The sequence below is a fragment of the Calonectris borealis genome, chromosome Z (genome assembly GCF_964195595.1).
Source record: "Calonectris borealis chromosome Z, bCalBor7.hap1.2, whole genome shotgun sequence".
Taxonomy (NCBI): Eukaryota; Metazoa; Chordata; class Aves; order Procellariiformes; family Procellariidae; genus Calonectris; species Calonectris borealis.
Window position 1 is genome coordinate 75,659,966 of NC_134352.1, and position 21,908 is coordinate 75,681,873.

At 63.2% G+C, this 21,908-nt stretch overlaps 5 protein-coding genes across 5 annotated transcripts; 3 read left to right on the forward strand and 2 right to left on the reverse strand.

Moving 5' to 3' along the window:
* Positions 1 to 560: 560 nt before the first annotated feature.
* Positions 561 to 3,767, reverse strand: LOC142075833 (uncharacterized). The gene is made up of 8 exons (XM_075137815.1): positions 3,053 to 3,767; positions 2,860 to 2,934; positions 2,669 to 2,743; positions 1,666 to 1,719; positions 1,551 to 1,586; positions 1,417 to 1,461; positions 1,080 to 1,223; positions 561 to 987 (listed from the first exon to the last, which is right to left on the reverse strand). The coding sequence occupies exons 1-8, from the start codon at positions 3,765 to 3,767 to the stop codon at positions 650 to 652; spliced, it is 1,482 nt and encodes a 493-aa protein (XP_074993916.1). The 3' UTR covers positions 561 to 649.
* Positions 3,768 to 4,590: 823 nt separating this feature from the next.
* LOC142075488 (killer cell lectin-like receptor subfamily G member 1) lies at positions 4,591 to 7,814 on the forward strand. Its single transcript, XM_075136881.1, has 6 exons — positions 4,591 to 4,654; positions 5,119 to 5,229; positions 5,727 to 5,807; positions 6,476 to 6,624; positions 6,870 to 6,973; positions 7,484 to 7,814. The coding sequence occupies exons 1-6, from the start codon at positions 4,606 to 4,608 to the stop codon at positions 7,677 to 7,679; spliced, it is 690 nt and encodes a 229-aa protein (XP_074992982.1). The 5' UTR covers positions 4,591 to 4,605; the 3' UTR covers positions 7,680 to 7,814.
* A 943-nt stretch (positions 7,815 to 8,757) lies between these two features.
* Positions 8,758 to 11,110, forward strand: LOC142075263 (uncharacterized). The gene is made up of 6 exons (XM_075136383.1): positions 8,758 to 8,944; positions 9,066 to 9,158; positions 9,648 to 9,962; positions 10,093 to 10,241; positions 10,476 to 10,561; positions 10,791 to 11,110. Exons 1-6 carry the CDS (start codon positions 8,800 to 8,802, stop codon positions 10,900 to 10,902), a joined length of 900 nt encoding a protein of 299 aa, XP_074992484.1. The 5' UTR covers positions 8,758 to 8,799; the 3' UTR covers positions 10,903 to 11,110.
* A 1,955-nt stretch (positions 11,111 to 13,065) lies between these two features.
* On the reverse strand, positions 13,066 to 15,558 carry LOC142075216 (uncharacterized). The gene is made up of 6 exons (XM_075136287.1): positions 15,374 to 15,558; positions 15,138 to 15,230; positions 14,334 to 14,648; positions 14,055 to 14,203; positions 13,770 to 13,870; positions 13,066 to 13,438 (listed from the first exon to the last, which is right to left on the reverse strand). The coding sequence occupies exons 1-6, from the start codon at positions 15,516 to 15,518 to the stop codon at positions 13,297 to 13,299; spliced, it is 945 nt and encodes a 314-aa protein (XP_074992388.1). The 5' UTR covers positions 15,519 to 15,558; the 3' UTR covers positions 13,066 to 13,296.
* Positions 15,559 to 17,221: 1,663 nt separating this feature from the next.
* On the forward strand, positions 17,222 to 20,560 carry LOC142075630 (C-type lectin domain family 12 member B-like). The gene is made up of 7 exons (XM_075137208.1): positions 17,222 to 17,306; positions 17,392 to 17,481; positions 17,705 to 17,794; positions 18,337 to 18,651; positions 18,899 to 19,047; positions 19,381 to 19,532; positions 20,422 to 20,560. Exons 1-7 carry the CDS (start codon positions 17,222 to 17,224, stop codon positions 20,558 to 20,560), a joined length of 1,020 nt encoding a protein of 339 aa, XP_074993309.1.
* Positions 20,561 to 21,908: the final 1,348 nt, after the last annotated feature.

A 21,908-nucleotide genomic window follows, 5' to 3' on the forward strand; every position in this document is an offset into this window, starting at 1 on the left:
TAGTGTGTCTGCAACTACGCTATCTGATGGTGATCCACGTCCTGAGCCCACGGGAGCAGGAGGGGGCTCACTGCAGCGCGCTGCAAGCCTGCAGCACTGGCTGCAACAGCCCTAGCTTGCCCATTGGAAGTGACATGCCCAGGAGCTGGGGACAGAGCGGCCATGGCTGCAGCATGCGCTGCCTCCCCAGCCCCGGTGCCACCCAGCATCGCCCACTCCAGCTCCCTCCCTTGCAGAATGATGCAGTCCTTGCTCCCTGCATTCCCCAGCCCCAGTGGCAGCCCTGCTCCCCTCTGCAGCCCAGTGGCAGGTCCTCTGGGCTGGGGTCCTGCCAGCCCCAGGCACAGCTGGAAGCCATCAGGGAGTGGGCAGGGGCAAAAAAAATACATCTGCCCCACAGTGTGTGGCCTGGGAGTTTCTCAGAGGCTGTAAATAGCCGAGTTCCCCTTCTGCTCATCTTGAAAGTGAGAAGGGGAACATCCCCCGGAGAGGGAAAAAGAATTGGTCGATTGTCGTCACTGGTACAAAAGCTATTTTTAATTTTATTAAAATGTGTCTCTTCTATAAACTTCCAAAATATCCGGGGCCTCTGCTATAAAGATTTGTGCCACGGCAAAGCCGTCGCCCCTGGGGCCAGGGGTGGTGGCACTCACAGAGGGGTGCAGCTGGTGGCAGAGGACACCTCAGGCTCCTCTTTGTGATCCAGGGAGGTGTGGGGAGAGCCAGGGGAACAGGGCACCCTGGGGCTGCCCTCGAAAAGGGGCATGTGGGGGACATAGTGGCTGAGGGGGCCAGGGTGAGTCTGCGGCCGGAGCAGGAGCTGGTGCAGGGTCTCGCCCACCTGCACCAGGCTGTGGGAGAGGAGGTGAAGGTGGGAGACGGTGTCGCTGGCCAGGCTCTCCAGCAGCGCCTGCTGCTGCCGTGATGTCTGCAGGATCTGCACCAGCAGCTGCTGGACACTCTGGAGCAAACCTGCCACGCCGGAGCCTGCAGTGAGAGGGGGGTCAGTGGCAGCAAACCCTCACTACGGCTCTGAGAGCCCTCTGTGAGGCTGTCGGGATGCTGCAGGGAGGACCCACCGTGCAGGCTTGCGTCCGATGCCTCTTCACCCACTGCTGACTGCTCACTCATGGCAGCCGTCCCAGGGGAGCCTGGGGCTGCGGTGGCCACTGGCAGCACTCGGTTTCGTCTTCCCATCCCGGGGGACATCTCACCAAGAAAACCTGTCACGATGGTTTGGCACGGAGGGAGCAACCAGGGTGCTGAAGCCACCCAAGCCCCGTGCTCAGCCTGACCCTGCTGCAGAGCCTCGGCTGGGCGCTGCCGGCGGGAGCCTCTGCCCTCCGTCCCCACGGGCAGGACAGGACAGAGCTGCCCTCTGAGCAAGGGGACTTGCTCGAAGCTGCAGACCCTTACCAGCCTTTTGCTCAGCTCCTTCCTGCTTTAGAGCAGCGTGACAGCCTGGAAAGAGAGCAGACACTGCCCATGAGAGCTGCAGCTGCCTCCTGCCCTGGAGTGCACAAGCATGGCCGCCTGGGCACGATACTCACCCAGGAGGGGAAGGGGAGGAAAGCAGCGTCCAGCGTCTGCAATGAGAACCATATCAGACCCTGCTCACAGGGCTGAGGGGGTTTACCGGGCCGAGTAGGGCAAGGAAAGCCTTACGTGGCACGGCGGGGGGAGCAGGCAGCACTCCAGCGATGTGGTCCCCACCGGTTGCTGGGAGAGAGCAGAGAGGAGAGATGCGTTGTCTGACGGGACCTGTTGGGGGATCACCACCAGCCTGGGGTCTGCCCAGCTTGCCCCGGCCAGCCCCGCAGCCCGACATGCCCTAGCCACAGCTCCACAGCACCTTGCAGGGCCCCAAAGCATTTCACGAGCTAGATACAAAAGCAGGAGTCACTCACCCACCACTGCAATGCAGCCACCTCTGGGCTGGAAGGCAGCAGCGGCGTAGCAGCGCGCAGCAACGCTACACAACAGATTAGGACTGGAAGTGAAGGAGAATCCCACATCCACTTGAAACTGCAGGGGGAATTTAGGGAGACAGAAGGTAATTACCCAGTGCGGACGCTGGCCGGGGCACCCAGGCAAATCAGACCCAGGGACGAATCCTGCATCACCTCAGTGCCAAACCCCTGGGCGTGCGCACAGTGAGGGGGGCACAGGATCTGCCCCTGGGTGCGCTGCAGGGCAGGGGAGCTGCAGGCATCTCTGGCTCTCACAGCCAGTCCTAACTCATCCAGAGCTTTATGTTGTTACTCGAGAAGGGCGGAACCAGGACCTACCGAAGGAAGGGGAGTCACATGCCCTGCAGTGCTGCACAGCCGCAAGAGCGCCCTGGGCTGGATCGGGGCCACTGTCCCTTAGAGACCTTGAGCCCCATGACTTGCCCCAGGGCAGCCAGCAGCCTTGCCATGCCCTCAGAGCCAGGGACCCCTCCTGCCTCATCCCAGCCATCCCCATCCCCTCACGCTCTGGGGCTGGTTTGGAGCCAAAGCCTCTGGAGAAAGAAGTTCCAACATCCCCATCAGCGAGCATCCCTGCTGAGGGACTCGTGACGGGCCCCCCGACCCTCTAAAACCCCCATTCCCATCATGCTGGCAGGGCTTGGGCTGGAGCCGTGGCCGTGCAGCCCGGTGCAGCGGGGCAGACCGGTACTTACGGCTCTCTGGCTCATCCTTTGCACGCTGCAGTAGTGGGGACAGCAGCACGCCTGGGGCGTCCCCGTCAACGTCATGCTCTGCAGAAGGAGGGTGAGGGGGTGCAGAACAAAGCTTCAATAACTGCGAGACGAGGGGTCCCTGCCACCCCACAGCCAGTACAAGCCCCACTCCAGCTGCCTGAGCCCACAGGTACCTGGCGGCTCTGGTGAGGATGGGGAGCGGGCAGCAAGGGCTGACCTGCGCTTCCTGGGGGGCAGCTTCACCAGGTCTACAGGAAGAGAAAGAGATTGTCAAGGGAGCCCAGGTGGCCGTGCGGCATCAGTGCTCCCCCAGTATCCCACGTCCAGCCACCCTGCCAAGCCCACCCGCCCGTTCCCAGCACCCACTTGGCATCCTCCGTTCGCCGAAGACGGGCCGCCCGGCCGCCTTCCAGATGCTCTTCATGGCTCGGTAGTGCGGGGGCAGGCGGGGCGAGTGGCAGCCGGCCCTCCGTCGTGTCTCCCGCTCCGAATGGAAAGCCTGCTTGAGCGCCTTCCACTTGGAGCGGCACTGGGCCACACTGCGCCCGTAGCCGGCTGCCGCCAGCCCCCGGGAGATCTCCCGCCACAGTGCCTCGTTGGGTCGCGACGTGGAGGCCATGAGCAGGGCGGCCTCCCCCGAGCCCCCCACCAGCGCCAGGAGGCTGCTGACCTCCGCCTGCGTCCAGGCTCGCCCGCGGGGCATGCTGCCGGCGGCGAGGGTGGGTGCCGGGCGAAAGCTCGGCCCCGGGCCGGTGGTGAGGCTGGGATGGGCAGGGCTCAGACCCGGGGCTCGGCCGTGCGCCCCCGAGGGCGCACCGGGAGTCTGCCGTGCCGCGCCGGGAGCCGCGCGGGAGCTGCACCGAGAGCTGCACCGGGAGCCGCCGGGAGCTGCACCGGGAGCTGCACCGGGAGCCGCACCGGGAGTCGCCGGGAGCTGCACTGGGGGCCGCACCGGGATCTGCGCCGGGGATCGCCGGGAGCCGCACCGGCGGTCGCACCGGGAGCCGCACCGACCGCCCCTGCGCTGCACCGGGCGCCGCGCCGGGAGCTGCCGGGAGTCGCCGGGAGCCGCACCGAGCATGTGCAGCCCCGGGAGGAGCCGCTGGGAAACGTAGTCCTGGGTGCGCCATCACCCGCCAGCCCGGCGGATGGGGTCGTTGTCTGCCCGCAGGCATCCCCGCCCCTGCCTGCCCTGCCTGCGCTGCCTGCCCTGCCTGCCCTGCCCGGCTGTAGCGGTGGAGGTGCGCGGTGCGGTAGGGAGCGCGGGGGCTCCCCCTCCCTGGAGGGGCTGGGGGACTCTGGCCCTCACCTCCGAGGGCACGGCAGGGGTGCCCATCACGGCAACCCTCAAGACTCGGGGGGGGGGCAAGGAGCACCCCAGCCGCAGCTTTCCAAGGCTGAGATGCAGCTGCAGCCCCATGCAAAAAAAGGCAGCAGAAACCACATCCGGGCAAACACCCCGTGGACTTGCTGCTTTGAGAGCGTGGAGCCTGGGGACGTGGACAGGGCCCTGTGTCCAGCTCCCCAAGGATGCCCAAGTCCCCTGCATGGTCCCTAGGACAGATCTACTGAGCACCGAGGTGTCAGAGCAGGGGAAGGAACCTTGACACGGCTGCCCAGAGCAGCTATGTGGCCCCACGTCTGAGCTAGCAGCCACCCCCACCACTCGCTGCCCTGAAGCCAGGGGTGCAGGGGTTCCCTCATGCTGGGAATGCCTGGGTGCTGGCCTGGCTGGGGCTGCCCCTGGCCCTGGTTGCTAGCAGCACCGTGACCCGCCAGGGCTGTGGCCCAGGTGCTGCCCCTGGGGACCCCACCAGGAAGTGACACTTTCCATTTCGTGTCACACCCGGCTGCCAAAGGGGGCTGGGAGGGGGTTGCCACTTCCCCCGTGGGGTGCAGAGCAAGACACCAAGGGAGGGATGGAAGAGGGGGTCACGTACGCTGATCTGCGCTTGCCCCCCACACCAGGTAATGGCACGCTGCGCCCTGCCCCTGGCACCCCAGCTCTCCTGGCGGGTCCCCTTCCCTCCTGCAGCCCCTTGACCTCTGCAGGGCTGTTCCCCCGGCCCTGCTCCCCCCGCTCCCTCCTTTCGGGTATCCTCCCCCAAACAGCTCCTCTCCAGCCCTGTTGCAGACTGCCTGCTCACAGGGTGGGGAGCAGCAGGGGGTCAAGGGCAGGGGATGCCCACTGCACCTCAGTGCCCCAGCACACGCAGGCACCCCCTGCTCTGCTCTCCCCTCCGTGCCAAGTGCTATCTGCAGGGAGACAACTTCTAAGAGGGTCAAGGTGCTGCAAATGGGCTCTCCCTCAGTTTTCCTGGGCTCCCCTGCTGCCTTCTGAGACCCTGCTCAGGGTTCACAGTCTTTTCCCTGCTGGGTGGTCCCCACCGCTCCCACTGAGCCCCAAGACCGAGGCTAACTCCCTTTCTCAGCTCCTCAGCAGTCGGTGCGGTTGCCTTGGTGCTGGGTAGCCCTCAGCACGGCTGTCTTCTCCCTGCTGCTCCTGCTGGCACAAATCATCCTTGTCTGCTTGAGCTTCCACTGTGAGTACCTGCTTGTGCCCGGACCTCTTCGGCTGGGGTCTTGGGGTCAGAGTTGTCACTATGGGGCCTGTGTACCAACAGACAGAGCTGCAGCTTGCCCACAGAGCTGTGCCCTCCTGCTTGGGGCCAAGAATGTTACAGGTTCTGGGGCAAGCAGGAAAATTGGTGAGGCAAGACCTCACCTGCCTGGCTGGGAGAGGAAGGCGGGGGACAGCATGGGCTCCGGGACGGCGCCGGGGCATCCCGAAATGAAGACAGGAGGGAGAGAGTGACACTGAAACCGAAAGGCAGAAACACTTTCCCCGAAAGTCTGTCATGTAATGGGCTCCCAAGCACAGCAAAAGCTGAAAGGACCTTGGTGGGCTTGGCTGGCAGGTCACCTAAAGCGGGGGATGCCCTCAGCTGCAGCCGTGGGGCTGTCCTGTGGGAGAGGGCACTGGGTGCTGCTGGGAGCAGGAGCCCAGGGTTGGCGGGGACACTCCTGTGCTCTTCTGTAGATTTACGACAACAGGCGAGCTGCACCCATGGTCCCTGGAGCATGGAGGAGAGCCCCAGCTATGGACAACAGACACTGCAAGGTAAGAGAGTCCGGTGGGCTCCTGGGTGAGATTTGGAGAGTGCCTGGCTGCTCCTTTCAAGAGGCAGGACCTGACTCTGCTCCAGAATGTGTCCCCCACCAAGTCTTCCTTCACCCTTGCTGCCTGTCCCCTGGCTCATGGCATGGAGAGCTGTCCCAGTGCTGCTGAAGAGGCTGCGCTGCTGGGACCCCTTCAGAAGAGATGACCCCAGTGCGGCTCAGCGTTGCCTGGGCACGCCACCAGCACCAGGCTCACGGCTGCCATGAGCATCCATGTGCCAGACAGCATTGAGCACTCTTTCAACCAGTCTCTGGTGAAGCTGAAATCTTGACTGCATTCTCAACGCTTTGCAAATGATGTTTGTATCACAATCCCAAATCTGGAGCTCCCCTCCCCGACCCACTTGCCCGATGCCAGCACCTTCATGTAACCAACCCACCTCCCCTGGGGCTCCCGCTGGGGAGCTGGGACTCGGATGTGGGAGCTGGGCTACAGAGTAAGGGCAAGCAGAGGGTCCTGTCTGTGGGGCAGCCATAGGAGTACACTGGGCTGGTTGGCACCCTGGCTGCCCCTTGTCACTCTCCTGTCCCCTGGGCTGGGGGCTGGTGGCAGCCCCTACTGGCTGCCCTGTCCCAGCTGCTCCCGCAGGCTGAGTTTCTGGTGTGCAGGGAGATGCCAGTTTTGCCCGGCCGGCTGGCTCTGGGATGCAGGGCAGTGCTACTATTTCTCCTCTGCCAAAAAGAGCTGGGAGCAGAGCAGAGAGGACTGCTGCTCCAGAGGGGCACAGCTGGTCGCCATCCGAGCCAACGCCACTCTGGTGAGTGCACCCAGCCTGGCTGTCCAACTCCCTGCGGGCATCAGGCTGCGTTGGTGACCACCTCAAGGTCCCTCAGCAGTCACGCAGCCATCACCAGCATTGTTTCAGCTCCCTGGCTCTGGCCCACGTGCCTCAGGCAGGGAGCCGGCGATGCTGTGCCCGTACTGCGCAGCCCCCATCACTAATGGTGTGGCTGGGGCTGTGTGTCCCCCCAGGGAACTCATGCGGGTCTTCTCTTGCGCTAGGCTTTCCTGATGCGCACAGCCAACATGGAGGTCTTCCACGTGGGGCTGAAGCGGGATGGCTCCAGGTCTGATTGGAAGTGGCTGGATGGCACCGCACTGAAGGGGTGAGGCTGTCAGCTTGTCCCCAGCCAGGGCTCGGGGAGGTGGTGGGGGAACAGGCAGCCTACTGGCACTCAGGGATGAGCTCCACATTTTGGCCACCTCTCATCTTCCAAGGGCTGCACTGGAGCATTTTAGGGAAGGGAAGATTTTAGGGGCCCGACCCTGGTGCCCACACCCTGCCTGGGTGAGGGGCTGGGGGGGTCCCCCAAAAGCAGGTTCCCAGGATTTGCTTGGTGCAGCTGGTGCTGAGCCCTGCCAGGAGGGACCAGGGGGTGCTGCATGCATGATGGAGCCGGGCGCTGCATGTCAAACAGACAGGGGTAGGGTGAGGGGGGATCAGAGCATGTGTCCTAATTGGAAGGAGGGTGGCAGGGGACAGTGCTCCATGGGGAGGGGGAGCTTTGCCTCCACAGCATCTCTGTGCAGCCTCTGGTCCCTGGCTGGAGGAGTTGCTGATGGGACGACCCCAGCCCTTCCTGCCCATCCCATCTCAGCCCGCTCTCTCCCTGCAGGCTCTTCCCAATCCAGCGCTCCACCAGCTCCTTCCTGGCCTGTGGCAGGCTGTCAGGCTCGGGGCTGTCAGGAGGTCTGTGTGGGGAAGCCCTCGGCTGGGTCTGTGAGCAGAGGGCAGCCACCCTGCAGTGGCTCCGGTCCTCGCCCCCCACCTTCATCTGGGGAAACACCACCTACACCTGTGTGGGGCCCTGATGACCAGGTGGGGACCGCCAGCCTGTCCCACCACCCTGTTCCCTGCCCAACCCCAACGCATGGGCATCCCTGAGCACCGCTGCCTCCTCGCTCAGACCTCTTTATGCCCTGGATCTCTGCACTTTCCCAATAAACTCTGGCACTTCGATGCTGTGGCTGGCTTTGGGGGATGAGGGTGGTGGGATGGAGGTGCATCCTCCAGCTCACTGACTCAGTCGCATCGCTGCCCGGTGGGAAATTGCAGCTGCCCGGTGGGAATTTGCAGCTGCCCGGTGGGAAATTGCAGCTGCCTGGTGGGAAATTGCAGCTGCCGTGGCACTGAAGGAAGTGGCCAGGAGCCAGCATCGACCCAAGCATCCTCGTGGCCTGGTGGCAGCGTGAAGCAGCTCCTGTGCAGGCTGGAGCAGGTCCCCCCAAAGCTCTGGGACTTCTGATTGTGCTGGTTGCTGGGGTTTATGCTTCTTGGGAAAGGCAGCTGAGAGGTGACCCTTTGCCTCCTCGGTCCCATGGAGGGCTTGGGTTGGGCAGCAGCTTGTCTCCTGGGGCCTGCCCAGTCTGAGGAGGTCACAGAAGAGGCCCTCGCTTTGCTTTGAGGCTGGGTGATGCGCGAGAGATTAAAAGGCCTGATGAGGCTTGGCTTGGAGGGGTTTGGTCCTGGGACCTGTTACGGTTTCAATATAGACCACCTGGGTTGTGCCAGCAGCATACAGCTCTGGCATGGGCATGCCTGCGAGTCCCTCCTGGCACATGCAGAGGACCAAGCCCCCACAGTCACTGCATCCCATCTCCGGAGCAGGGGCTGGGATGGGGAAGGTGATGCATGGGGCAGCATGGCCCTGCTGTGGCCAGTACGCACGGGCTCTCGGGGCTCTTCGCAGCCTGGGAAGGTGGATGCAGAGCGTGCTGCCTGGGATGGAGCTTGTTCATGCTGCCACTCCTTGAAGCGAGAGTGGCCTCAGAAATAAAACCACTTTTTGCAAATATATAAAACTTCTGCTTTTCTGCACGATGAAGTGGCTCCACCCCACCCCGTCTTGGCCACAGTCTGCCACCTGACCAGGGCGGAGGAGGGCAGGACTGAATCCCTGAACTGCTGTAGCCCGGGGCAGCAGGCGCCCGCATGGCTCAGAGCGTGGTCTACGCCGACCTGAAGTTTGCCGCAGCCCCCCCGCTCACCGCCCCCGCCTGCCCTGCAGCCCCCGATGAGGACGACAGCCCCTACGAGAACGTGCCACTGGGGCCGGTGCCCGCGGTGGCCAGCCCAGGTGAGAGCCCAGCCGTGGCCACCACTGCAGGAATGCCCTGGTGCAGGGTGGTGGCAGGGGGACCACGGGGTGGTGGCAGGGGGACCACAAGGTGATGGCCGTGGGCGCTCTTCTCTTGCAGGGCGCTGGCCCCAGCGTTGGCGTGTCCCCGCGGGGCTGCTGGCAGCCAGCCTGCTGCTGCTGCTGGTGGCCACTGTGGCCTTGGGGGCTTGCTGTGAGTTGGGGCAAGGGCTGTGGGGTGGGGGGCAGCCGGGGAGGGGGCACCGGGAGCGGGTTTGGGGCTGGGTGAGGGCCGGGCTGCTGGGGGGTGGTTGGGGCTGGGGGGTGCCGGGGCTGGTGCCCCGGGGTCAGTGCTGCTTCTTGCTTGCCCACCCTGGGCTGCTCTCCGTCTGCCTGTGCTGCCTTCCCAGGGCCTCCCAGTGCCTTCCCACTCCCTCCCAGTGCCTTCCCACTGCCTCCCCATTGCTTCCCCATTGCCTCCCATGGCTTTCCCTTGTCTCCCACTGCCTCCCATTGCCTCCCTTCCCCTTGCCACCATTGGGGCTTCCTTTCCCTTCCCACTGGCACCCCCGGGACAGTCTCTGCCCACAGCCAGACGCTCTTATCCCACTCCCCCTAGCAAGGGCCATGCCCTGAGCAGGAGCAGTCCCGCATCCCCCTGCCCGGGCTGTCCCATGCCCCAGCTCACCCGCCCTGTCCCCAGACTGGCAGGTCACCCGCAGGCTGCAGGACACCTCCCAGGAGCACGCGGCCAAGCAGGGCCGCCTCTCGCAGGAGGTGAGCGCCCGGGAGCAGAGCCTGGAGCAGACGCGGCTGGAGCTGGCGTGGGCCAGAGCGGAGCTGCAGCGAGCGTGGCGGGAGGGCAACAGCAGCCGGCTGGAGCTGGGGAGCCGGGACGCCGAGCTGGGGCGCGCCAGGCAGGAGCTGGCTGTGCTGCAGAAGGAGATGCAGGAGGTGCAAGGGGAGCTCAGGGCCAGCGAGAGCAATGTGAGCAGCCTGCGCGCCTGCGTGAATACAGGTAGGGCCGTGGCGGAGTGGGGGGACGGGCAGTGATGCTGCTGGGGAGATGTGGGGGCTGATCACGGCCAGGCTGTGCCCCGCGAGCATCCGTAGGTGGGCGAGCGCCTGAGCCGTGCCCCTGCCCCCAGATTGCTGCCCCTCGGGCTGGGTGCTCTACCGGAGCAAGTGCCTCTTCATCTCGGTGGAGCGGAAGACATGGTGGGAGAGCCGTTACGATTGCAGAGGGAAATCTGCTCAGCTGCTGGTCCAAGGCAACTGGCCGTCATGGACAGTGCCGGTACAGAGCGGGGGACTGCGGCACCCCAGGAGGGTGGGGGTGATGATGGGGCTGGGCAGAGCCCCGTGGGGCCAGCGACAGCAGCATGTGCGGTGCTGCTGGGGTGGCACCACGAGCGCTGGGTGCCCACCTCAGCGGCCTGCGGGGAGGAGCATGGCCTGCCCTGGGGCTCCTGGGCACCAGGTGGGTGCTGGGCATGGGGTAGGTGGTCGGCAGCTGTTTCTGTTCCTCCAGCATTTTGTGCAGGCGCATGGTGCAATGTACTGGATCGGAGAGAGGTATCAAAATCATTACGATAAACCTGGGAAGCGGTATAAAGAGTAAGTTGTTCTGCCTTGGCCACCTGCACCTCTTGCACCTTCACCAGCCATGGGTCTGTCCCGGGCGTCTGTCCCAGCCATGGGACCGATGCTCGGACATGGGCAGTGCTCTGGCCTTCCTGCCCAGGCTAAGGGGACCTGGGGCTACAGCTGCGTGGGGGGCACCACAGGGCTGGCAGCAGGCTGGGAGCATGGTGGTGGCACCTCTCATGTGCTCCTTCCCTTCTAGGAGCGATTTTTCCCTCCTCTGTGCAAGCATATTCTATGGGAAGATAAGCACCTCCCACTGCTTTAACAGTTTTCCATGGATCTGCGAGAAGCCACCAAATCTAAGCAGCTAACCTGAGACCCTCTTTCCTCTGCTGGCCAAGGGGTGAACTCTCAGACCCCATTTCCATCGCAGGACTGAGGGACAGGAGCTGGGAATGCACAGCAAAGACACCCTTTTCCTCCTGCACAGCAATATGCCTTCGCTCCGTTGCCTCAACTGCATTGCAAAGCTCTGGGGATACAGGTTGGGAAAGAAGGTGTCTGCATTTTAAAACAAGATTTATGGAAATGAGACTGTGTTTCTGTGTCCCACACTCATACACATGCTTACATCCCCAGCCCCTGCCCTCCAGCCCCGGCTCCTGTGACCCAGGGAGGGGATGCTGGTACCGAACTCTGCTCACCTCTGCTGCCTTCCACTGAAGCTGGTTTGGGGGATGCCTTTTGCACCTTGTGAAGCTGGATATGATGGTGCCATTGGTGTCCCCAGGCTGTTCCCCTCGGGGAGTCCTTTGGTTTTACTGGCTGCCCCTTGCCTCTGTCACTGGCTGTTGCTTGCTCCTTTCTGCTCCCTTCATCACATCGGCTGCAGCCTGTCCCAGGGCTGAGCTTTGTTCTCCCCGTCAGAGAAGAACCTTGATCCCAGGAAGAAGATGGAGCACGTCCTCCTGGGCATGCAGTGGTCCAGGCACAGGGAGGACATGCTGGTGGATGGGGAAGCCAGGCAGGACTTACCACCGGCAAGTGGTGCCTGTCCGACCTGCTTCCCTGCTGCCGTGGGAGCACTGGGCTGGGGACGAGGGGAGAGCAATGGGGGCCATTTATCATGACCCTTTGAGGTCTGGGACATGGTTTCCCATGGTCTCCTCGCTGGCAGAGTGAGGACACATGGCCAGGAGAACAGGAGAAGAAGGTGGGTGGAAACCAGGGTGGCAGGAGGGCTGCAGGGGGTGTCAGCAGTGCTCCATCCAGCTGGTGATATCCCTGTGGGGTCGATCCTGGGGCCAATGCTCCTTGAAGCCTTCACTGGTGCCCTGGATGATGGGATTGGGATGGCCTCACCCAGCTGGGGGCAATACCAAACTGGGCAGTAGTGGGTATACTGGATGGCAGGACTGGTGTTCAGAGGGACCTGGAGAAATGGGCTGATGGGAACCTGCTGATATTGGGTGGGCGAAAGGGTGAGTCCTACAGCTGGGAAGGAAGGAGAAACCCCACATGTCAAGACGGGCAAGCAAGCATGCTGAACAGGCCTGGGGGACAGGCAAACCAGGGGTTGGACAGGAGTCAGCAGTGTGTCCTTTAGGTGGCAGAGCCCAATGACACTGTGGACCATGGTGGCTGGAGCTCAGGGCTCCAGGGTCAGGGAGCCTGCTCCTCTGTGGGCACCGGGAAGACCAGGCTCCTCAGGACAAGCCAGACACAGCAAATCCTTGTTTTGCATGATAGCTGAGATTGCAATCCTGTCCCAGCCTCCCAGCCTCGCCATGTCGTGGGCTGGCTCCACCAGTCTCCTTCCACACCTCTTCTCCCAGAAGTTGCCCACATCCAGCTTAGCAAAGTGGTCCCCACCTCATGCCCCTCTCTGCAGAAACACTGAGTGAGACATGGAGGGTCAGCGCTGCCCCTGGACTCCCCCACCCACCCCAGCCGGGTCAGGGACAGGGCTCCCTCACCGCCCCCCTGGCAGCTCAGGTCCCACCATGGTCTTAGGGATCTTTCCACTGTGATGGCAGGGGTGTCCCCTTTCCCCCGTGTTCTCAAGCCTCCCCAGTGCTCCCCGCTCTCTCCCACTGTCTTAAGGCTCCTCACTGCACCCCCATTTCCCCCATGGCCTCAGGGCTCCCTCATTCACCCCCCATGGTCTCAGGGCTCCCCAGCGCTCCCCCATCACCAGCATGATCTCAGGGCTTCCCAGCAGTTTCTCATGCTGATAGCACCCCTGCCTGCACCCTCCCCAGGCAAGGCCTAGCCCAAAGCTCTGGGCAGGTGATGGAGGCAGGAGAAAGGGCAGGATGGGAGCTGTCGATGCTGAGAGAAGGGACAGGCAGTAAATCCACAGGACTCCCCGAAGAGGTCAGGTCAGGGACAGCAATGGTGCCGTCATCCTCCAGCTCCGAAAAGATGGAAGTGGCACATCCTGCACCGGCACATTACCGGCAGCCTTGGGCGAGCACAGCAGGCGGGAGCTGGGCTCTGCACCGGAGTCCCGGGTCACTGCAAGCTGTGCTGGCCATGGCACAGGGGAACCCGCAGAGCGCCAGTGCAAGGTGGTATAAGTGTATGCGTGAGTGTGAGAGAGGGGAATAAGGTCTGTTTTCCATGAGCCTTGCTTTAAAATACAGAGACCCTTTCCCAGCACTTTGTAACACGATTGAGGCAATGCGTGGACAGGGGAGAGGATCTTGGGGTGCACTCCCAGCTCCTGTCCCCGAGTCCCGCGATAGAGTGGGGTGGCAGCACAGTCAGGCCACGTCCAGGAGAGGAAGGAGGGTCTTGGATGTGCTGCTCAGCTTCGGAGGCTGCTCACAGATCCACCGGTAATTTCTATAGCAGCTTGAACTCTTTATTTTCCCCTCAGCTGATAGCCCGCAGTCTGGAGAATACCTAGGAGAGAAGGCATATCTCAGAGGGGCAGTGACAGCATCCTCATCGTGGACACCTCTTCCCATAGGTCCCAGTGCCACTAGGGCAGGCAGGGTACCTGTCACTGGGACCAGTCTGAGGAAAGGCCACGTTCCTTCCCCCAGTCTCCTGCTCTGCCACTTGGAGATCGGGCGGTGCAGCCCACAGCTGGGCTTTGCCCAGGGCCCCGTCCCTTCGGGCCCTGCTCATTGAAGCATCACCCCCTTCGCCAGGGTGGTCTCACTGGGGTGAAATGGCACCACCCCGGCACCACTAAAACGCAGGCGCTTGTACCAAGGACTGCTGCACTTACAGGTTGACCTGCTTGCTGTCCTGCCATACAACAGTCCTCTTTGCGTCAGAAGAAAATTGTGCGCCAATCCAGTACATTGCATCAGACGCCTGCACAAAATGCTGGGGGGGAGAGAAGCTGTTGACCACCTGCCCCATGTCCAGCACCCACCTGGTGCCCGGGAGCCCCAGGGCTGGCCGTGCTCCTCCCCACAGCCCGCTGGGATGGGCACTGGCCCCACGGGGCTCTGCCCAGCCCCATCATCACCCCCACCCTCCTGGGGTGCCGCAGTCCCCCGCTCTGTACCGGCACTGTCCATGACGGCCAGTTGCCTTGGACCAGCAGCTGAGCAGATTTCCCTCTGCAATCGTAACGGCTCTCCCACCATGTCTTCCGCTCCACCGAGATGAAGAGGCACTTGCTCCGGTAGAGCACCCAGCCCGAGGGGCAGCAATCTGGGGGCAGGGGCACGGCTCAGGCGCTCGCCCACCTACGGATGCTCGCGGGGCACAGCCTGGCCGTGATCAGCCCCCACATCTCCCCAGCAGCATCACTGCCCGTCCCCCCACTCCGCCACGGCCCTACCTGTATTCACGCAGGCGCGCAGGCTGCTCACATTGCTCTCGCTGGCCCTGAGCTCCCCTTGCACCTCCTGCATCTCCTTCTGCAGCACAGCCAGCTCCTGCCTGGCGCGCCCCAGCTCGGCGTCCCGGCTCCCCAGCTCCAGCCGGCTGCTGTTGCCCTCCCGCCACGCTCGCTGCAGCTCCGCTCTGGCCCACGCCAGCTCCAGCCGCATCTGCTCCAGGCTCTGCTCCCGCGCGCTCACCTCCTGCGAGAGGCGGCCCTGCTCGGCCGCGTGCTCCTGGGAGGTGTCCTGCAGCCTGCGGGTGACCTGCCAGTCTGGGGACAGGGCGGGTGAGCTGGGGCATGGGACAGCCCGGGCAGGGGGATGCGGGACTGCTCCTGCTCAGGGCATGGCCCTTGCTAGGGGGAGTGGGATAAGAGCGTCTGGCTGTGGGCAGAGACTGTCCCGGGGGTGCCAGTGGGAAGGGAAAGGAAGCCCCAATGGTGGCAAGGGGAAGGGAGGCAATGGGAGGCAGTGGGAGGCAAGGGAAAGCCATGGGAGGCAATGGGGAAGCAATGGGGAGGCAGTGGGAAGGCACTGGGAGGGAGTGGGAAGGCACTGGGAGGCCCTGGGAAGGCAGCACAGGCAGACGGAGAGCAGCCCAGGGTGGGCAAGCAAGAAGCAGCACTGACCCCGGGGCACCAGCCCCGGCACCCCCCAGCCCCAACCACCCCCCAGCAGCCCGGCCCTCGCCCAGCCCCAAACCCGCTCCCGGTGCCCCCTCCCCGGCTGCCCCCCACCCCACAGCCCTTGCCCCAACTCACAGCAAGCCCCCAAGGCCACAGTGGCCACCAGCAGCAGCAGCAGGCTGGCTGCCAGCAGCCCCGCGGGGACACGCCAACGCTGGGGCCAGCGCCCTGCAAGAGAAGAGCGCCCACGGGCATCACCCTGTGGTCCCACTGCCACCTCCCCGTGGTCCCCCTGCCACCACCCCGTGGTCCCCCTGCCACCACCCTGCACCAGGGCATTCCTGCAGTGGTGGCCGCGGCTGGGCTCTCACCTGGGCTGGCCACCGCGGGCACCGGCCCCAGTGGCACGTTCTCGTAGGGGCTGTCGTCCTCATCGGGGGCTGCGGGGCAGGCAGGGTCGGTGAGCGGGGGAGCTGCGGCAAACTTCAGGTCGGCGTAGACCACGCTCTGAGCCATGCCCTGGTCTGCCCCAATGGCCCTGGTGGCTCCTGCTCCTCCGCAGTCACCCCTTCTCTCGGTGCTGCAAAGGAGAAGTGCAGCTGGTTTCTGCAGAAGCAGAAGTTTGCTGTGAGGTGTGGCAGACGGGAGCAGGAAAGCACAGCCACAGGGACCGCTGCCCTGCCATTGGCCCCCAGCACCACCATCCTGTCCCTTTCCACGCCCCGAAATTGCTCAGGGTCCCCTGGGATGGTGGCGGGGCGGGGCAGTTCGGATTTGGGGCGCTGGGCAGAGCTGCAGGGCTCAGTCTACTGAGAATTGACCCAAATCCCTGGGGCAGGGGAGACCATGGCTGGCTTCCATGTGGGAACAGGTGGCTCTGGGGCTGGCCGCATCCAGGATGGAGGTTCCCTCTCTCTGTGCTCTGCGCCGGGGTTTGAGCATCGCTGCTGTGCAGAAATGTTTGCCCTAATGCCTAAAAGGGGTTACCACATTGCAGCATGACCTCTTGCTCTTCTCCCCTTCTCCTGGCCCCCACTCTGCCAGCAAGGACACCACAGGTGACCATGTCCCAGACCTCAGAGGGTCATGATAAATGGCCTCCATTGCTCTTCCCTCGTTCCCAGCCCAGTGCTCCCAAAGCAGCAGGCAGGCAGGTTGGGCAGGTGCCACTTGCCCTTGGAAAATCCCAGTCACCAGCATGTCCTCCCTGTGCCTGGACTACTGCATGCTCAGGAGGACGTGCTCCATCTTCTTCCTGGGGATTGGGTGGAAGCTGCTCAACCTTTATCTTTCCAAACCTCCTTCCTGTCCCCTTTGAAGTTTGCTGCGATTTTTGCCTTTCTCCAGTGATGAAGGACTTACCCTGCTCTTGCAGAGATGATGGAGAGTGGCCTTGCAATGCTGTGCTCCACCAGCACCCCTGCACACCTCCAGTCCTGTCCCAGGAACTGTCTGTGTCCAGATGTGCCCAGCTGGTCCCCAACTCAGCGTCCCTTCTGAAACCTGCCTTCCTCTGCATGCAGTTCAGTAGAGACCTCTGAGCTCCTGAGGGGCTGGAGGTTGGGACCGAGGAGGAGATGCCGCAGGTGTTAGGGTTGTGGTCTAGGGAAGGGAAGGCAAACGGAGTGTCATTGCCCTGTGCAACTCTCGGGGGGGGGGGGGGGTTGGAGTGATGCTGAAGCCGGGGTCTTCTAGAAGGGGACCAGGGAGAGGATGAGAGGCAGCAGCACAAGTTACGCCACGGGGAAATTCCCATTACCAGAGACCAGGATGGAAAATCTGCCTCCGTAAAGACCACCGGCCCTCCACAGGGCTGTCCCCAGGGCAATGTGCTCCTGTGTCCAGGCTGGCCCTGCTCTCTCCCAGCTCTCCCCTGGCCCAGGAATTTGGCTCCATCCTTGCTCTGCCACTGACCTCAGGCTGTGCTGCCCTGGCTCTGCCATGTGCCCGGGGGGACCGTCAGCACTTTCGGGGCGTGGGAGGGGATGGGCTGGTGGTGCTGGGACCAATGAGAGGGTGCTGGTCCTCACCGCTGTGCCTCGCTTGTCCCATCTGCTACAGCTCAGAGCAAACTTCTGCTTCTGCAGACACTGGCTGCACTTCTCCTTTGCACCCCCGAGAGACGGCACAATCGCCAGGGAGCAGGACCCTCCCAGAAAGGCATTCCAAGGGCACGGTGGGAACCAGCAGGGCTCGGGGCTTGCCCAGCGCTTGCCCGCATGGCCCAGAGCGTGGTTTATGCTGACCTGAGGTTTGCCAAGGTGATGGGGGGCCGGACCATGGCCAGCCAGGCGCTGGAGGCAGGTGAGAGCTCGCGAGACTCCCCACGCTGCCCCCGCCATGCCCAGCCCTGTGGATTCAGCCGCTCTCCCCTGCCTTCCTCCAACAGCCCTTGGCATGGACGAGGCAGAGAGCCCCTACGAGAACACGCAGTCGGTGTCGGCGGGGCAGGACGGGGACGGGGCCCAGCCCAACCCAGGTGAGTGCCCGGCAAGAGACCAGGGGACCTGGGGAGGTCCTGGCGTGGGTAGTGGGTGGTGTTTTGGGGTGCTCCCGCTCCCATCCTTGAAGAGAGGAAGCGCCCACACCGTGCCACCTGTGCCATCATGTTACTGCTCCGCTGCCTGCAGGCAGGAGGTCTGGGGGCTGGCGGGGGTTTCCTGGCTCACCAGGTGATGCTTGTGGTCGGTTGTGTCTTGCAGGGCGCTGGTCCTGGCGGTGGTGCATCTCTGTGGGGCTGCTGGCAACCTGCCTGGTGCTGCTGGTGTCCACTGTGGCTCTGGGGGCTTGTTGTGAGTTGAGGGGGTGGGCACTTCTGGGGCTGGGGGTGGCTGGGCAGGACGGGGAGAGGGAGGCAGCTAGGCTGGGGTGGGTGCCATGGGTGAAGAGGGAGGATGAATGGAGGCATGCTCACGTACAGTGTTCATGGCTGGTTCCCTCTGCCCTGTCTGCCACAAGCTGGCCTGTATCCCTCGCATGTCATGGGTGCCTCCCTTACCTCCCATCACCCACCTTCCCCACCTCGTTCTCCGATTCTGCTCCTTTCTCCTCCCTTCCAGGCATTGCTCAGCCTCGTATTGCTGCACCCTCCCCTGCCCTGCTCTGCTCTCTCTGCTCCTACACCCTGTCCTGCCTTGCCCTGCTCTCCCCTGCCAGGTCCTGCCCAGCCCCTGACCGTACACTTCCCTGACGTGTCTTTCCTACCCTTTCCCATCCAGCATGGACACCTCCCTGCCTTGCCCTGCATAGCCTATCCCCCGAGCAGGGTCAGTCCCATGTCCCCCTGCCCGGGCTGTCCCATGCCCATGCCACAGCTCACCAGCCTTGTCCCCAGACTGGCAGGTCACCCGCAGGCTGCAGGACACCTCCCAGGAGCACGCGGCCGAGCAGGGCCGCCTCTCGCAGGAGGTGAGCGCCCGGGAGCAGAGCCTGGAGCAGATGCGGCTGGAGCTGGCGTGGGCCAGAGCGGAGCTGCAGCGAGCGTGGCGGGAGGGCAACAGCAGCCGGCTGGAGCTGGGGAGCCTGAACACCGAGCTGGGACGCGTCATGGGGGTCCTGGGGAAGACGGAGAAGGAGATGCAGGAGGTGCAGGGAAAGCTCAACAACAGCGAAAGCACTGTGGCCATCCTGCGCTCCTGCACGGCTATAGGTAGGGTGATGGTGGAGCAGGGATGGGGTGCCCCAGGGGACTGGTACCCCTCAGCAGGTGCAGTGCCAAGGCACGAGCATTGGCTTTTTTGGCCACATGGTGGGGAAACGGTGGTCCAAAGACTGAAGCTATGCCTGGAACAGAGGCTGAGCCTGTGATGTCTGCTGGGAAGATGTGGGGCTGTTCCCAGTCCCCCCCCAGGGCATCTGTGGCTGAGCAAGCACCTGAGCTGTGCCCCTGCCACCAGACTGCTGCCCTTCGGGCTGGCTGCTGTACAGGGGCAAGTGCCTCTTCATCTCGTCGGAGAAGAAGACATGGGAGGACAGCAGAGATGAGTGCGAGAAGAAATATTCCCAGCTCCTGATCACCAAATCTTGGAGTCGCTGGACCGTGCCGGTAGGGTGCTGGGGGAGCTGAGGGCAGGAGCTTGTGCATCCAGCCCTGGCCTCCCCAGGTGGGCCAGCACCGCTCTGGGGGTCCCTGGCCTCCTGAAACATTGGAGGGTGCAAGGCTGATCTCTGGAGCACGTGGCTAGTGGACATGGGGCAGAGACGCTCTGGCACCCCTGGATGCTGCCCAAGCTGGAAGATCCTCAGGAGCTGCTCAGCTGCCCTGCCCCAAGGAGCTCCAGCCCAGGGGCTCCTTGGGGAGATGGCCACCCCCTGCAAACACCGCAGCACATAGGCACCATGGAAAAACCCCTGAAAGGCCCTTTTTCTCCTTCCCCAGACCTTTCTGAAGAATGCGGACATCCCATACTGGATCGGGCTGCAGAAGAGCAGTTTCCCCTGGTACGACTACGGCTGGCTGGAGGAAGAGGACCCAGATGGCGAGGGGGTCTCGGATGCCTGGTTCTGGGTGGACGGCTCCCTTTATGAAAGGTACACGGCAGCACAGCCTGTTGCCGAAACCCCCTCTCCTCCAGCACAGCTTTAGGAAGTGTTTTAAATCCCAGTGGTACCCAGTCCCAGGCACAAGCACTGGGCAACAAAGAGCATCAAAGCAGCTGAGGCCGAGGGGAGGTGGGTGCAGTGGTGTGATGAGATGCTGAAGGGCTGAGATGCAAACGGAAAGCCAAGACTTGGGGGGCACGTGCAGGGCATGCGCAAGCAGGAGGCAGCGAGAGGGGACAAAAGAAACCGCAAGTTTTATTTGGGGTCTAGACAAAGTGTTTGAACACCACCTCTATCCCCCGCGTGCCTCAAGCCTTCCCGCCCACAGAGGGTCCCGGGCTCCTCCCTGCCACGTGCACCCCCCCCCCAGCATGCCACTGCTTCCTCTTGCGGTGTCTGAGAGCAGTGGGGAGGAACAGACCCGTCTGGCTCTGTGCTGGGTACCCAGCCCCTGCCCGCTGCCTGCCCCTCCATCCTCAGTCCCGCTGTAGGGGTCTGCACCCCACCGTGGTCCCACAGCCCAGGGCAGCTCCTCCAACCATCTACGTGCCCTCGGGGAGGACCGGGCTCTCCCCACTGCTGGGCACGGCAGGGATGAAATATGTCCCAGCAACCAGGCTGAGATTCAAGCAGGGGAGAGGCTGAGGGGAGTCGCAAGCGATGCAAACCTTTTGCAGAGGGGTTTCTCAGCCTGCCCGAGGAAGGGCAGGGATGTGTCAGCTGAAATCAGTGGGGGAGGCCTGGGGCATACCCCCTTTGACTGCAGCATTCAACCCCGCCCGTGTAAGAGAGGCAGCCATCAGCAGCTGCAGCTGCCTTGGCAGGGGGTAGTGGATAGGGCGGTGGCAGCCCCCTGATATGTCATTTCCCCATCCAGGCCATGGCAGTCGAAGTTGAATGGGTCCTGTGCCGTAATAAGCCGCGGGAACATCAAACCTGCCCAGTGCGCTGGTCCCGATGACCTGCACCTCTGGATCTGCGAGAAGGCGGCAGGGCCAAGCTCCCCTTTCCTGTGACAATGGCCGCTGACCCCAGCATTGCTGTGGTGAGTGTGCCCACACCAGGCTCTGCCGAGCCCTGGGGTGCGCGGAGTCCGTGGGGTGTGCGAGGAGGAAAGCGGGGAGCCTGGGCATCTGTGTAGGGCACGCTGACCCCCTCCCTTGGAAAGGGAGAGGGATGCAGGCACCTCCCTGTGCTGGACGGAGCCTGCCTCCATCCCTTTGCTGCCATGGGATCCCCTGGTCTGTGGTAGCTCAAGAGACCACCCCCAAGCTGTGGTGCAGCAAAGGGGCAAGATGGGGGAAACCCCTTTGCAAGCTGCCTTCCCAGCCCCGCTGCGTGCGGTGGAGGCTGGGCAGCACCTCAGCCTCACCCTCTGCCTTCCCTTGCAGCACCTGCACCCTGCACTGCCTCCGCTTCAGCCTTGCTGCACCCCTGCCCGAGATGTCCCATCCATGCGAGCAACCCCCTTCCCTCTCCCAGACCCCTGCCTACGGGCTGCCCAGGTGCTTCTCAGCGATGCCCAGTGATGCTCCGGCAGGCTGGGGGAGGAAGCGGCAGTGGCTGTTCCCCCCCCCAGCTGATGTGCTTCAGCAGAGCAGTACGGGCACCGCAGCTCAGCCCCGCACCTGCATGGAGTACGCTGGGTCTTCCTGAGCACAGGGGCTGGTGTGCGATGGGGACCCTGCACCCAGACACAGAGCGGAGCAAGTCCCGATGCTCAGCGCTGCAGCCATGCAACATCCCAGCACGGAGCGAGCTGCGGTGCTGGCATGCAAGGACACTGGATTGGGGGACGGCACAGCCCCACACCCAGGCAGTTCCCGTCCCCACAGCAGGGACTTTCTGCCTGGCCCCATCCCAGGAGCAGCTTTCAGGCAACCCAGTAAGCAACAGCCTCGTCAAAGCCTCGGCGCCCAAGGAGGGAAGATGCGCCTGAACTGGATGGTGCCTGTACTGGCATTTGGGGTTTTTTTGCTAATTAGGGCAATGACCTTTAGGATTGTACGATGTGCCTTTCAAAAGCAAAAGCAACTCCGCCACTTGTAGCGGACTGACGCTTTGTGAGACAAGTCATCAGGACTTTAAATAGTTACTGCACACATGCACATGAGAAGATTAAGCAAAATAGCTCTGATGTAACATTGCAGCCAGGCAAGAGCAGAGGAAGTCATGTTCAACCAGGCGAAGACGCTCTCAGTTTATTATGGGGTCATGTATGCCATATATAGTTGATTAATTGCTATGTGAATTAGTTTGCTTGAAGAGCAAAAGCGTGTTAAAGGCAGGCTTTTTGGAGGTGGCACATGTTACTCCTCTGTCTGCTGGCTGAACTCATTTTGTAGCAATAAAGAGACACAGCTT